The sequence below is a fragment of the Pithys albifrons genome, chromosome 1, assembly GCF_047495875.1.
Source record: "Pithys albifrons albifrons isolate INPA30051 chromosome 1, PitAlb_v1, whole genome shotgun sequence".
NCBI lineage: Eukaryota > Metazoa > Chordata > Aves > Passeriformes > Thamnophilidae > Pithys > Pithys albifrons.
The window spans coordinates 83,500,124-83,516,636 of NC_092458.1; the positions used below are offsets into that span (position 1 = coordinate 83,500,124).

The 16,513-nt window shown below is 40.9% G+C and overlaps 1 protein-coding gene across 4 annotated transcripts in view; it reads left to right on the forward strand.

Moving 5' to 3' along the window:
• Window positions 1-16,513, forward strand: part of TENM4 (teneurin transmembrane protein 4) — a 614,726-nt gene that overhangs the window by 335,829 nt on the left and 262,384 nt on the right. The window contains exon 6 of one of the 4 annotated variants that reach the window (XM_071556826.1): window positions 6,768-6,977. The exons of the other annotated variants lie outside the window; for them this stretch is intronic. Coding sequence (XP_071412927.1) covers window positions 6,768-6,977 — 210 coding nt within the window. The remainder of the gene's footprint in view (window positions 1-6,767; window positions 6,978-16,513) is intronic. 4 annotated transcript variants of the gene reach the window in all.

Consider the following 16,513-nt stretch of genomic DNA (forward strand, 5'->3'; position numbering starts at 1 on the left):
TCATGCTTTTATATATCCCACCCTCACATCAATCCTCACAGAGCTGTTGCCATTCTAGATGTTTTCACCCGAAGGAGGGCCTGCCCAAGGTCTGCCCTGTACAAACAAGAGCGTTCCCAAGTCCCTGCTAATAGTGACTGTCACTTCCTTGATAGAAAATGCACTATCCTGCTAAATGGATAAAAGAAAATCATTGCCTAACTTCCCAGCATAGGGGAGGGAAAAAGCACAATGTGGAAGGGTAGCATAAATCACCCAGAAGGCAGGTGAAGCCCATGTAACATGTGTTCTTCATAGTCCACTTCAGCCCAGGTGAATTTATTCATTCCTTCTTAACCTCGCATGGCCCTTTTCCCCCAGTATGCCAGTCTTCACACAGGGCATGTGATTATTTCTCATTTTCAAAGTACAACTACTCATTTCTTAATTTTGGTGACATGGCAGCTGCCCAGGTTTTTCTTGTTAAGAAGATATTCATTTGTCCCCTTTGTTTCATTCATTTTTCCCACTGGCTTTATAACTATAAATCAAACCCACAAAATTAAATTAAATAAAATAAACATAAGTGCAGGTGGAAATTCAGGAAATATAAATAACTAAGAGTAGTTTTCTAAGACTGCTTTTTTAATCAATTTTAAACACAAGATATATATTCCCTGTTGAACTAAGAGTGTTGTGACCACCTATTGTTAAAGAGGAGCAATAAATCTGCACAACAACTCCTTACTCCTATGATTCATTGACACATTTTGCCAGACAGCTAGTTCAGCTTGCTTTTTTCCAGAGGTGTATTATGCTGTCCACTAGAAAGGCTTGATATGCTGCCATGAGAAAGGCATGAATGCCGTTTGTCCCTTAGAAAAATTCCTTCTTTCTCCATCTCTGAGAGAGTGAGGCTCCTGGATGCTAAACCAGTCTTCTAACATGGGATAATCAAGGCTCATCTTCATATACATTCCCTTTCACCTTCAAAATTAAAATGGCAGATATTGTCCCCTTCCCCTCCTCAATCCAGCAGAATCTCTGATGTTCTGAAATACTAGTGGAGCAAATCACTGCCTTTTATAGTCTACAGGGAACTGAATGCTGTTGTGCAGGCAGGGCACTGCCCTTTCCACCTACTCCTGTGTGTCAGCAATCCAGTGGATGTCCCTGCTTGCCACTTTGCAAATATAGCTCTCACACAAGATCTCAGCCCTGCAGGACTGCTTCATGTTTGTGGGGTTTTAAGCAATCAGATACGGTATGAGATGAAACTGCCTGAGTTAAAGCCTAATTTAATAATTTATTTCTTTTTCTCAGACAGAGGTACCTAAGCATTTTTTTAGGCAGGTCATGGTTTTCTCCAGCACAAGACTCTCTACAGTTTTAATATTGATCAATAAGATTTGGTTTCTGTTTCAATAAAAATCACTCAAAACTCCTGTGTGAAGTGAAAGGAAGACATAAAAAGAAAGTTTATCTGTTTACACTTTCTTTCCTTTGAGGGGATATTACACCCAGCCAGCACACTACAGAATACTCTGCTATCATTTACACAGCTTTCCTTTGAACCCACAGTGCATAGCCATGTCTTAAAGGCCAGAGCTGTACTGTGATGTCTTCTGTTTGTAATGATGCTTACCAACATTGGTGCACCAGTACCATGGTTAGAAACTTTCCTATTTTAAGGTGGTACAAAGGCTAAGCATTATCAGTGGTATGACCATGCAAAACTTCTTATGTGAGAAGTCACTGTATTGAGGAAATCACAATGACACTACTTCTGCCCATGCTTGTCATTCCTTTCTAGTGGGAATTCTGCTAATTTAAAGTATTTTGAGTGTGACAAACAGCCTTTAGACTATTTCGTGGTTACACTAGGCAGGAAATAACAGAATCTTGAATCAAATTATTACACATCTTTCTGCCTCAGTTTCCTTATCTGTCAGAAGTGTAAGTCTGCTCCTCAGAAAATCTAATTCATAGAATCACAGAATGATTTGGATTGGAACAGGTCTAAAAGATCATCTCATTCCAACCCTCCTGTCATGGGCAGGGACACCTTCCACTAGACCATGTTGCTCAAAGCCATGCCCAACCAAGAATTGAACACTTCCAAGGGATAGGGCAGTCACAGCTTCTCTGAGCAACCTGTGCCAAAGCCTCACCACCCTCACAGTAAGGAATTTCTTCCTAGTATTTAATCTAAATCTCTCCTCTTTAAGACTGTTCCCTCTTGTTCTGTTACTATCAGCATGTGTAAAAAGTCACTATCCCTCTTTTCTACAAGTCCAAGTCTCCTTTAAGGACTGAGAAGGCTGCTAGAAGGTCTCCCCAGAGCCTTCTCTTCTGCGTGCTTAACAACCCCAGCTCTCTTAGCCTGTCTTCATAGAAGTGTTCCAGCCTTCTGACCATTGTATCAGCCAATCTGATAACAGATCCCAACAGATCTGATAACAGTATTTCAAAGTTTACATACCCAATGCTTGTAAAGCCCTTAAAGGTTCTTGGATGAACCTTAACAGAAGAAGTTACTAGGGGAAAAAAGCTGTTATTACTGATTTATTGATTGCAGATAATACCATTCTGTGTATATTGAACACTATTAAATCTGTTGCTTTGTCATTTCAGTTCTGCGAAAAGTCAGCTTTTGTATATCTACTCTTTTTCACCTCTTTTGGGACAAATTATAAACATATGAGTATAATCCACTTAATACAGTCCATGAAACAATTTACTGACCTTTAAAAGTATCTCCTTGAATGTTCCGTATTTCTGGCAGCTCTTCTATTCACACCAGCATGAATACACCCATTTTAAATCAGCCGTTGATCTCAGAAGGCCAAATCCTGCGAGAGACAAGAGTAATTCTAGTCAGTCTGAAATATTACAGCCAAATGTGCAGCATAAAATGAAGGCATGTTTATTGTTTGTCTTACTTTCCCATAACGATTTAGGGTCTGCTCTAGTAGTCTCTTCCTTCAATTTGAAGCAGATACCTGAATATTGCAGAGTTCCTTGGTTAAGCTGGGAAACAGGTTCTTTGTACTAACCTATTTCCAAAGTTTGTGTTTCCTAAGTGCTTTCATAAATCTACCAGAGACTGTAACATATCTTCCCCTGATTTTTTTTTTTAAATTTTAATCTGGAATACTGGCACATAGATAAAATAGAATGCTCTGTTCTGTTTTCCTCTGAATATGTGCAAGTAACATATCATTCATACAGAGACATTCAACGTCTATTATTCCTGCCTTGAGTCCAAAGAACATAGTTTTGACTGTTCACTGCAAGCAGATATATGATTGTTAGAAATTGATGCCAAGGGGCCCATACTTGGAGTCTGGTTTGTTTTTCTTTGAGTTAACTTCCAAACTGCAAGACTGCGCATAATGAATGTGTTATCTAGTCCTTCTGTTTTGTATTTTTGAAGGAGAAACAGCACATACTGCAAAGCAACTTGTTCTACTTGCTCAGGTTCCATAGCAACCCAGTATTGCTGTGAATTCATTTTGTACTAATCAATTAGAAATTTTGCTCTGGCAGCTGGAATGAAAGTTTACAGGCCAAATCCTGCTTGTTTTACTTGGACCTGCAGTTGCAGTAAATTCAATGAGATATTTCTCTGAGAAGGATATAAACTTATAGCTTTCACCTCTCTCTCAGTTTAATTTTTGTGAAAAGGTCAGATTTAATTCTTGGGTTTCTGTCCAAGCACGAAAAAAGGAGGCAATTCTCTTAAAGGATCCACAACTTAACACACACTTGCTTTACAAACAGAGTTGTTGACTTGTTAAAAAGGAAGGTATTGCTTTGGATATCCATTTTCATTGGGTATTGTCAGCAGAGCTGACTAGAGCACACCTTCCATCTGGCAGCTAGTAAAACTCCTGTTGCATCCCCCCCATCATTTGTGCCCAAAAGGGACTTTTCCAGGGAGTGTGGTGTGGTATATGCTGGTGCTCTTCAGAGCAGTGCAGCCCTCAGCAACGTGGTTAGTATGCACAATTCCTAGGGAACCTTCCCTTGTAAAGGTCAGCTCATGCACTGCTGGAAGTGCATGTAATGACCGTGAAAGCCCATGGGATCTTCTCGTGTGCATTCTGCAATGGTGTATTTGATTAAAATCCAAAGCTGTAATTAAAGAGGTTTGGGTTATAGTTCTATTCTTTCTTTTTATTTTTATCCTTGCCAAAACTGTAATACTGGGAGATGGGGAAAGCTCATACAAAAAATCCCCAAAAAAACCCCAAACCCAAACACCTGCAACCATGTGGAAATGGCAGAAACTTTCTGATGTGGCCTGACAAAAGCTGACATTTTGCTTCTAGGTTTACAGTTCGAAATTCAGCTCATTCTGCTCCTGCTCTTTTTGTCTGGACTACAGAACTCATGTATAGTTATGCCAAGCGTGCTGCCTGAGCAAAACACAGGGAGAGCATTGGAGTTCCATTGCAATTTAACACACCTTTTTTTTCTTTCTTTTTTTTTTTTGTCAGGTAGTCACACCATTAACCTCCTTTTAATGCATTTTTACTGGTCTTTGTGTAAATGAGTCAGAGGCTTGACATAAATTTTTTAATCTAGTTTGTCTTTCTCAATGGCTGGAAAAATGTGTCCTCTCCTTATGAAGTACAATGAAAAACTGTATGGGTCTATAGAAAGACACTGATTTAACACTTTCTTTCCATTTCACTCATCATCACACTAGAATTCAGCCCCTGACTACATAGGATTAGAAAGATATGTCACTGTGTTTTGTAATGAAAGCATAGCAAATCAAAGTCCTGATTTAAACTTTGTTACATGTCAGGGCTCATCAAATCTCTATTGCCACAAAGAAGATGACGCAGGGCAGACTTTTCTCTTTCAAGAGCAGATCAGAGTTAGAGCTGAATCTCTGTTTGCGTGTCAGGGACTGCAACAGGGAAAACAGTGCTCATCCACTTGCATATGCTACCTTTCCCCCCCCCATCTCTCTCCAGCTCTTACTAGTAGTTAGCACAATGGGAAAGTTACAGCCTTGGCACCATAAAAAGGGTCAAGGAGTGTGAAGTGGGCTGCAGTTCCTTAAAAGCTGCATTCCTAAAGCAGTAACTTCTCTGTCTGGAGACCTGTCAGGAAGAAGGAGACCCAGATGACTCCACTGCTGATCATGACAAAACACACAGGGCTCACAATTTCATCTCTCAGTCTGCATGCTGCACATGAGGCAGCATAGGGTCTTCACCAAGTCTGGCTTTTCTCCTTTGGGTGACAAGTGTCTCTAAACACAGGTATAGTCCTATATTGTCCCTGGTTCCCGGCTTTGCCTCTGACACCACAATTTCTGCTCTGACTATAATTAACAGTTTATAAAATTGGCATATGTCAAGGAGGTGACATCCAAGGGCTTACAATGAGCAAAACTGATGACCAAGGTGGAAGGAAACATAGTAGAACTGGCTTTGTGGGGTTTAATGTTAAACTCATTTCATTGTTTTGGGTTTGTGTCCTTCTCTAAAGTGTTTCTTGTGTTTAGTGAGAAATATTGTACAGCTATGTAGTGTGCTATGTTATGTTCAAAATGTGCTTTTCTAGACACAGATAAATTTTTAAAGTTTGCTGGTTTTCTTGTTCTGACTATTTTATTTTGATGGATTTTGCATGGTAACATTTCAGTATTTGGGAAAATGTGGGAGATTAATCATTATGACTTTCAGATCAAATGTAGCAAGGGAAAAGGCTCATGTTTAAATGCATTGTCCTGTATTATATGTCTGTGTTCATATTCCCCCTGTTTTTATTGATGTACTGCACATATTTGACCTCCATGTTTGCCTGATAGTTTTTTCACCAGTTTGGGGGTTTGTTTTAAAATATGATTGGAGTAAGACCCTGATAACCATTAGTTGCTTACAGTATGCTTTTCCAATTGAATCTACTTACCCTACATGTACAGAGCTTCAATTTCTTTGCAGTCAGTAGCTCTTCCTCAGTCAGGCACAGCTCTGTGTAAAATATAATCTTTTAACCTGCTTTGCTGCCTTTTTCATAATTTAATCAATGAAATTATGCTGCTCTGAGCTGTACTTCTGCCCTGTATCAGAGTGGTGGGTTGCTGATGTGCTTCTACACTACATTGGCAATGCCCAGATCTCTCCTCCACCTCCTGCTGGCACGATGGAGGTCTTGGGCTGTTTGCTTGTATAAACCCGGTAAGGGAATGGTTAGACCAATCCCCAGAAGGACTTCACACTTTTCACATGGAATCTAACGTAATTTACCTCACAGAACGTCCGGGCAAAGCTTTCCCTTTGGTGCGATGCAGCAGGGCTTCGACACTTGGCCCCACTGGCGATGAGTGCGCAGGGCGTCTCGCACACCAGGGGCTAGCTCCAGTACCAAAATCTTACAAAAAAACCCCACCCAAAACAAAACAAAACACAACAACAACAACAACAACAAAACAAAAACAAAAACAAAACGAAACAAAAACAAAAAATCAAAACCAAAACAAAAAAAACTAAACCAACCAAACAAAAAGCCTCCAACAATATCCCTGGTGGATATGAGTTTTAAGGGGCGGACAGGAGTTCTAAGGGACGGAGCCAGCCCGGGGGCAGCAGGCGATGGGGTCAGGTACGCGCAGTGGGGCAGCGGGTGGGAGCGGGGGCTGCCTTCCCTCGTGCCCCAGCTCGATTTTTATTGTCTCTCTGTCCGTGTTTTGCCGTGTTTTTTGTTCATTTTATTTCTTTCTGTGTCTCCCCCCCCCTCTCTGTGTGTATGTGTGTCTGTGGCCACAGGTCCCCCCCTGCCCTGTTCGTCCGCCTCCTCCACCCCCCGCTCGCAGTCCCCCTCCCCTCCGCGCTCGCCGCCGGCCAATGACGGCCCGGGGCGGTCGCTGGGCGACGGCGCTGCCCGCGGGGCCGCGGGGTCCGACTCTGAAGAAGAGTTTGTCCCTCAGTCCTTCTTAGTGCAAAGTGGCTCTGGAAACCTCTGTGTCGCCGCCAACGGTGAGTGACTCCTCTCTCACTTCTCTCTCGCTCTCTCGTTCTCTCTGCCTGCTGTTTCATGCCTGCTTTGACGGCCGTGCGTGGGGATGTAGTTGGTTAGGGTGGGGGACCGGGTGTGCTCTCCGCGTTGGTTTGTTTTGGGGGGGGGTTGTTTAAAAATAAATAAACTGAGGAGGGGGGTTAAAAATCCCCTCGTAAAGGCAGAAAGATGGAGCGCTGGAAAGGTCCTTAAGGGATGTGCCACCCCGTGTGGTACCAGGGCAGCGTTCACAAACTTTGCCAGAGTTGAAGGCTGGAGCCCGGGCCCTTTTGGTACGGTGGAATGTTGGGGTTGTTTGGGGTTTTTATCGTATTAACTCCTGCCTGAAAGACTCGCCAAAGAGCCCCCCTTCTCAGCTAGGGCAGCAAGTTGCAGTCTGGGGCCTGGCGGGGCTGAGAGAACCTGTCAAGAGCCTGTCAGGCAAGGGCTGCGTGGATGGGAAAGGGAATGGCAACAACGCAGAGCTTCTTTGAGAGTTGTGACAGTGGTATGAGCACCGTGTGCTGATGGTGGCCTCCTCAGGGGCCAGAGGACAGTGTCTGTGTCCAGTCTCCCTCCAAGGCGCTGAGAGATGCCCTCAGGGTAAAAGTATCTGAGGCAGCAGCACAACCCCATCCTAGTGGGATGCTCTGAGACTCCACAGTGGGGTGCTGAGGTTGCTCAGCACTTCCGGGTGGTCCGTGCTGCTTAAAAAAATACAAGGAGAGGAATGAGATTCACAGCTCTCTGCTGCAAAGATAATGAGTCATAAACAGAGACGTAACGCTCATTGGCAAAGAAATGTGAAATTTCATCAAGGGTAGTGTAACCTGACAAAGTGCAGATTACAGCAGTGGAATAGCAGTGGCCACTCAAGCTGCTGCCATCCGGCTGGAGTGATAATTGCTCACAGGTCTGATTTATGATGAAGGCGAAGGCATTCAAAGATATCTTGAAAGAGAGAAAGAAAGGTGAGAGAGAGGTTTACTGCAACTGGCAACAGCTTAACTGCATTTATGTTAAGCTTCTGAGAAGGTTTCCTAGTATGCTGTTATCTCCAAGTAAGGAGAGAAAGTTTGACATTTAATTTGTCCGCCCCCCCCCCCCCCCCATCCCCCAGCTTCCCTCTTCTTTTGTTGCATTTGTTATGGTAAAAACAAACTTTCCCTTCAGGGTTTTTCAAAGGATTAGGTTATCTCCTCTGAATTGTCATCCGAAGGAGAGTAGGGGGAAATACAGTGTCGTATTCATTCAGGAAACTGATTAAAATTCATATCCTCAGTTCAGCTTCCCCCCTCCCCTCCCACCCCATAACATACACACACATCTGACTCCTTGCAGTCGCAGTACATGGAAATGTGAAATCATGTAGATTTTGGAAATAAAGCCAAACTCACACTCCGCTTCATGTTTCCCACATCTTAATGTATGTACTTCCTCTGTGTTTAGGAGATACATATGTACACATATATGCACACCCTCCAGGTAAAAAGAGGGAAGAAAGAGAAAGCAAGTGAAATTAAAGACCTTAATCTCTTCTTTTACTAATTAGCTGAACAACAGAAAAAGCATTGTTCAGAGTCCACAGTGGGTTGATGACATTATTGTATTATTGATGTGCTGGTGAGTTAGTTAGACTTCAGGCTTTTCAGCTGCCTGCTTATTTATCCTCTTTTTTTTTTTTTTATCAGTGCTTTTTTACATTGGCTTGTAGACATACTACATTCCCTGAGGCTTTCTTTGTGTGTAGGATTCAACAAGTTGGTAATAAATATGTCCTACACAAAGACAGGGCATCTGGGGTTTCATTTGCCTGCTTATTCTAGTTGTTTACTAATCAGAAGTGCAGGTAATGCCAGCACAGTGGTGACCTATTAGGATCAGCTCAGCATCACTCTGCTATCAAGAGGAAAACAAAAGGGACTTATTTTGCCACCTATCAAGGCATAAACTGAGAGTTCACATGAATAAGAAGCACAGACCATACAAGCCCATCATGTCTAAAACCCAGAGACTCTTCTAACCTCTGTAAATGGAATTAATTGCTTTAGTTCCTTAATGTTCTGTTTCCATGAGGCTTAGTCAGCTTAAACTTTAAATGACAAAGGCAAGTCTTTATGTTTCTTAAATGGTGAAAATTAGTAAAAGCTTATTTTGGTTAGGACTAAGTTTAATACAGTTAGAGCACTCATTCTTGGAGAATAGTAGCTGTCTCAACAGCAGGACAGCCTGAGAATGCTGTCCAAAGGATTTGTGTTGCACTTTTTAATTGATTGTGGCTAGGTTCTCCTTCCACAGCTGTGTAAACTCAGCCTTAGAGAAGTCCATCCAAAGTAAGTAACACCCAGGGAGCAGCACTGCTGTTACAAACTCCCATGTAAATTGCAAATATAATGCACACAGAACTTAAGAAACATGCTACTTTTTGAAGATGCAGTAGGCTATTCTTTATCTAAGTTCCTTTTATTTCAGAGGGGTGGTATTGCCCACAATATTATTTTTGCACTTCCAGAAAAATATCCAACTAAACTTTCAAATGAAAACCGGAGCCAACTAATATGTATATAAATATATGGGCATCTTTTAGGGCTTTTAGTTTTGTATTAGATGCATTACGAGCCACTGTTTGGTTTTCTTACTTCTAAGGAATTTGAAACATTAAAAGCCCAAATTTTTATTGTACTTATAATGCCAGCGGGTACGCAATTTAAGGAAAAAAGACTTTTCAGACTCTGAGCTTTTAATTTTTCTTTTTTTATGTGTCAAGTTCAGAAGACTCTTTGCCTAAAATTACCCAAATTAACTAGGATGTGAATATCTCCTTTTCGTAGAATCCTAGACTGCTTTGGATTGGAAGGGACTTTAAAGATCATCTAGTTCCAAGCTCCTGCCATGGGCTGGTACACGTTCCATTACACAGGTTTCTCAAAGCTCCATCAGTCTGGCCTTGAACAGTTCCAGGAATGGGGCAACCACAGCTTCTCGGGGCAACCTGCTTCAGTGCTTCATCACTCTTACAATAAATCCATCCTCTTTTAGTTAAAAGCCATTACCCCTTGCCCTATAACTACAAGCCGTTGTAAAAAGTCTCTTTCCATTTTCCTTATAATCCTCCTTTAAGTATTGAAAGGTCACACAGAGCCTTCCCTTTGCAGACTAAATAGCCCCAACTCTCTAAAACATTGCAGGATGTTTCATTTCAGAAACCTTAAAATTTCCTGATTTGAGGATTTCAGCACTATTTAAAAGTAGGCTGCCTTGGGGTATCTTGGTGGACATTTAAGAAACAGTAATTAGTTTTTCAGGTTTCTTAGATATATATGTAGGTATATATGCATATGACTCAGAAGAAGCCAGAACTGTCCAAAGGGATCCAGTCTTTAACTTGGTTGTTTTAAGAAAATAACTAATGCTGTGTTGGATCAGAACATGTAGTCTTTGACAGTGGTATGGGAAGAGAAGTACGCCCAGTGGGGCTTAGGGAGGTTATTGGCTGAGAGGGAAAGGTTGAGCACTAGCCAACAAGATGTCTGTAGAAGTTGGTGATTAGCTATTAGTGGCAACTGTCTTCCATTTGAACCTGTAAATAACATAAAAAATAAATTTAAGAAACCCCAATTGAATGTTTTTAGGGAAGGGTGTGTGGGAAGAGCACATCAGGCTGACCATTGCTGTCCACTTCTCTCAGCATCCACAGCTGTAGCACTGAGGACATTAGCAGGTGCATCTCTGCCCAACACAGCTATGAGGGATGAAAATGGCTTTTGTGCAGAGTGACAGAGAACAGATTTTGAAAGATACATGAAATCTGTGGAAAGCTGACATCAAAATTCCTTTGAGAACACTAACTGTGTGTGTGGCTTCTTCCAGCTCTTCCATCAGTGAGCAGGCATTCCATGTGAAGTGTACTTTTGTCATTTTGTGGGGTCCGGTGTGTTGCTCTAAGTTGCTTGTATCAGGCAGACAGGAAGGCTGCATGTAGTCATTTGAAACAGCCTCCACAGATGGGAGCCACAAAATCCCAAATCACCTCTGGTTTGGGGCATTTTAGTATTCTCAAATACAATTTCTGAACCCCAGGCATGGATTTTATTTAATTCTAGCAGAAGTAAGGAGATAGCAGAAAGTTGTAAGCGTATCTAAAACTGACTCCCTCGTCCTAGAAATTACTTTACGTTGATGACACTGGAGGTAACATCTACTGAAGTCTCTGTAGGAAGAATCTACTATCAAACATCTGATGTTTGGAGTCTTATTACCCACTTCTGAATATATCTACTGCAGTTTCTTTGGTTTATCCCTGAGATACATCCCTATTGCAAAGACTTGTCCTGCTCCCCACTGATTAACCAAATTCGCACCCTTGCTACCACTAAAGGCATTTATTCACAAAAGAAGCAGCAGTGGAGGGTCATGTTGCCCATCACCCAAAGTGACATTGCTGCTGGAGAGAGAGTGGTGGGGAAGAGGTAGGCATGATTCACAGTATTATTATGCTCTGAATTCTGAGAGGAGGGTTCAGTGTTACGTGAAGCATGGACAATGCAGCCCTTACCTTGGCATGGATTGTGTTGTCAGTGGACAAGGAGGCAAAACTGTGTTGAGCATGTACATATATACTCCAGGGTTAGATCCTGGGAGATGAGTGTAAGTTCTGTATGATCCATGATTTCAGTAGGAAAAAAATAGGCTGAATCAGGATCAATTTGCCCCCGGAAGCCAAAAAACCCCCGTAACTTCTGCATACTGGGATCTGCATGAATGAGCCACTTGACCAACAAAATCCATGGTCAGGGAGTTAATGATTCTTGTACTGCTTTGGTCACTGTTTCTTGTTTGGAGTGCTGGACAATTTGAAACAGTAGTAAGTTCCCCTAAGGTCATCTTTTTCATTTCCAATTAAATTGGACCAATCTAGACCTTCTGATTTGGAAGCTATTTTCTGTTTAGGTGTTTGGGCTTTTTTTAATCTTTTAAGAGCAGCCTTGAGCTGTTGAAGATAATAACTATTTGTAATTTACCTCCCTTTCCTATCCTTCAGAAAGAACTTTCTACTTTTTTATTGAATGATTTGGCCCAGATTTATGAAGATAAATCCTTCATGAAAAGACTGCTGAGGACTCCTGTAGCCTTATATATTTTTTTGTCAAACAGTTTAATTTTATATAAATTGTGCATTTCTGGCACTGTACAGTGAGTAACTGACCAGATCATCTGCCACTGCTGATGCTGTGGCTGGATTTCTTCAGGATCTAAAAGGGGGCTCTCTGCTGAAAGTTTTTAATCTATCTCTGTGTATGCTCACTGTTTATTTCTTTAATATCCCAAATGTGTTTGGTACTGTAGAGTCTGCCACGGAGACACTGCTATTTTCAGACCATTCAGCAGCCCAATGTGACTAGTTGAAAGGCTGAATGAGCATCAGCCTGCTTTGCATCAGGCATCACTCCTCTGATCTTCATGTCCGACTTCAGACACAGCAGTTGTCCTGTAGGAATCCTGCTCAAGCACAGGGTTAGGTATTTACAGCACCGGGACGGAAGATACAGTCACAGGGAAATCAAACTGCAGCAGGGAGCCCAAAAGACCCTGAATGTTGAAGCATTTCAAAGAAAGAATAGTGTCATGTAAGGTGCCTTAGAAGTCGAGAATTTTCAGGGATCTGACTGAGGAAAGCAAAAGAATTTTTGATATTGTAGTCTAAATAATGATATTTTTCTCATCTAATAATTAACAACAAATTCCAATTAAATTCAATTTTCTTTTATGACAGGCTTTTTTTTTTCCAAAAAGGCTTGTAGATGAAGAATCTATTCTCTTGCTGTGTTGTGTCCTTGCACAATGCTTTCTGTTTCTTCTTTTTTTTACTACTCAAGAAAGTGTGTTAAGTAAGAATAGCAATTAATCTCTGTTTCCTTTATCAGAGATTCACAGAGTCCATTAGCAGTCAGTGTTAGCTTTAATGGTAATTCATAATTACAGAAGGAAAACAGGAATTGAAAGATACAGACAATCATTTTACAACTGTCTTTTAAAAAGTTCAAAATATGTTTTCTATTATTGTATTTGCTATTAAAACTTTTTTTAACATCATGACTCCCCCTGCAACATTTCAGAAATTTAGAAAAAAGGTATAAAAGACATTCACTTAAGCAATAGTTTTAAAAATATTATTTAATGAAAGAATTTTTTTTAATAGTAGTGTTGATTAGGTAAGGATCTTGGGAAAAGGTATTTTGAAAACAAGTTTCACATAATTTTTCAAGGAATTTATCCTCTAATTTGGGAACGTGTTCTGAATTCAACCTGAAAAGCTGTGACCTAAATTATTCCCTTTTAATTTTAGTCAGAAAACTAAACACAAGACTTATTAATCATAAGCCTTCAACTTAGTTACAGACATTTCAAGCCATCAGGTTTTGAATCATACTGAGGAGATTCCTCTTTTTCCACTCATTATGAAGGGAGAGGTGGCTGTCCATGGGTCTGCAAAAGTCTGAGAAGTTAGTGTGGATCCTCAATTTGGTCATTTTGACTTGATTTTCACAGTTGTCATCTACTCAAACTCATTGTGGTAACCATCCAAAAATTCAGACATATTTGAAAAATTGTCCCCAAATCATTCTTCCAAATTTATCCCTGATGTAAAGATAACAACAAGGTTCAGCTTTTGAGTTCCCAGGCATCAACCATTGCTTCTTAGATCCCAAAGATCAAGTAAGAAGCTGTAAACTGGCAGCTGTGAGGAGGATCAGATCACGAATTATTCCTGCTCTTATTCACTGAGGAGAGGAGCTGTCCTGTTGAGTTTTTGTTCTTCCTGTTGCAGTCTTCCTGCTAAGAGGAAAGATCAGAAAGATGTCAGCGTGTGAGCTGCAGATCTTTCAGAGGACATGAGGCTCTAGAGGTGCCCACTTACCTTGCAGTCTTACCCCATGAATTCACTTTGCATCCTGAGAATATTTGTTTAACCTGGCAGTTGTTTGGCTTCAGGATGAGCCAAAGGTGAGAAGCAAATAATTTGCTATAGGACTAGATTCTTATCACTGATATTGGTGGGAGGCATTTGGATTAGATTACTAGCATAATGAGGGTCAAATCCTGACCCAGCTAAAATCCTTTTGGCTCAAACAGAGGTATATTTGGTCAGGAGAGGATAATATGAATACACAGAAGTTCAGGTTGGCTTTTTGTTTAGTTTTGTGTTGGGTGGGGTTTTTTTTTGCAAAGAAAAAAATATCTCAAAGAGAACAAAGCAAAGTTATGATTGTTACAGTCAGTGAAAGGCAGCAATGAAACAAGTCACCTTTCCAGGGCAGTAGGGAACACACTGAATCAGTTAAAGCAGATTTAGAGCTTTTTAGCTGTGATAAAACCGTATCAGTGTGTATATGAATTTACATAGGAGTAGGGAGTTTTTTCTTTCTTTTAATGCAAGCCACATTGGAAAGTGTGCACAAAGGAGCCCCACTCTGAGGAAAGACAACTGGAACAAATTATATGCATTCAGACCTGTTAAATGGAATTGGCAGCAGAAATATTCCTGGTAACCTGAGCATTACAGCAGCATTGGTTTAGTTAAGGTTATGTCAGCAATTCCATTAGAAACCCCCCTTTCAGAGGTTTATATCTGCAGGAAAAATTCACTGTGGGTTGAAACTTGACAAGCTGTGCAAGGTCTCATCTGAGATGGATTTTTTAGCTTTTACGAAATTGGGGAGAAAAAACTGTTTGAAGAGTCAAGCTACAAGAGCACAAACAAAAATAGCAGCATTCTGTCTTTGATCCTTTTCAATGTTAAAAAACCCCATTTCTTTCTTTATAGTGTAACTATCAAATGTGCCACAAAATCTTGCTCTGAAGAAGGAATTAATCATTACACTATTAGAGGAAATGAAACATTAATTTATGGCCCATTAGATGCTTTTTCACTGCAGGACTGCCAGTGTTTTGGTCTACCTCAGGTTATACTGAGAGATTTGTGACTAACATGAAACAAAGCCCCCAAAGGAGCAGATTCTGTGTGGAAAAAATGCTTCCGGGCAGCTTTAGAAGAACAAAACATTGAAGGCAGAGTTGTCCGGAGATTGGAGCGAGTACTAGGAATTCAGCCTTCTGGTTTCTGCCACAGGCTTTTCAGATATAAAACTTAAACCTCCGTTTTCTCCACTGTAAATGAATGATGTAGCAAGCCTTTGGCTTCAGTATCCTTCTAAACTATTTCCTCATCTGTATGATATTACTGGAGCTAGCCATGGTTTATAGTATGATGAACAAGTAGACAAAAAGGGATCCATGGCTCCCTATTTGCAGACATCAAGTTTCACAGAGTAAGCTAATCTTTTTTCTAAATCTTTTCAGATTTCTGAGTGCACAGCATTGAACTTGTTATTTCTGGGTATGTATCATCTCTGAGCTGATGCCTGTATGGCTGAGGGTCTGTATATATTCTCAGTTCCTGCAGGGCTTTGTGCCTTCTACACTTTGAAAAGTCATGCCTGATGTTCATCAGAACTCTTTCCATTCACCAGATAAAAGCTGCTGTGGAAGTGCAAGTACTATAAAATACAGGAAGGAAGTCTGAAGCTCATGTACTCATGGCTACGTTGTGTTATTACTGTGAAATGGATCTCTCAATTGGGAATGAGCTCAAACTTTGAGAAGGCTTGTTCCATTAGCTGTTTGCAAGCCATATGTCTCCATTTTAAAATGAGGACCTGGGGGCTTTGAACTTTATTTATAAGCTGAAATTTGCTGGTCACTGTGAACTGGTGATTAATTTGTAAGGGAGAAGATGCCAGAAGTCTCACTCTGACCTGTGTGTTCTTTGAAACTAAACATCCAATAACTGCATAGCCTCAGAAGATGTATCCCCCCACTTCCTCCTCCATCGTTTCTGTGCTTTGCATTATTCACCGTGTTTATAGTAACACACTATTAATCTCAAGCACAGCTTTCAAACCATCAGGTGACCCCAACAAATTCTTCAACTAAAGCATTAGTAGCTTTAGGTATTCTGGGTGGAAGGTTTTGAGACTCTGAGTAGAATGGAAATGATCAGGTTAAAAATGTTTGAGGCAGTAATTCAGAGGAAAAAGATTTCTGTAGATACAATGTGAATTGTCTGAAAAATTGTATTTGGAATACGTCATGAGAAGATCGTGCAGCTTTTTGCTGTGTGAAGCATAGTGTTTCCTTTGAAGTTACTTCCTATGTGCTCCTGGGTGCAAAGCAGCAGAGTGTTTTGTTCAAGGGAGGGCAATCCTGAGCCACGTGTTAAATAGCAGGACCAAGCCCTTAGTGCCCATGCTTCGTAGTAAAGGTGATGTGACAGATAGTTATGGCTCAGAAGAAACTTTTGGTTTGGAGAGAAAGACTGTCACAGTTCCTTAAGAGTCAATTGGTTTAAACCTTTGAGGACTATACAACCCACAGTATAAAGATCCCACAGAATTCATTTTTCTGGCATTTTGGAAAACAACAGAATTTGAAGGGTTAAAAGCTTTGTTTAAGTCCT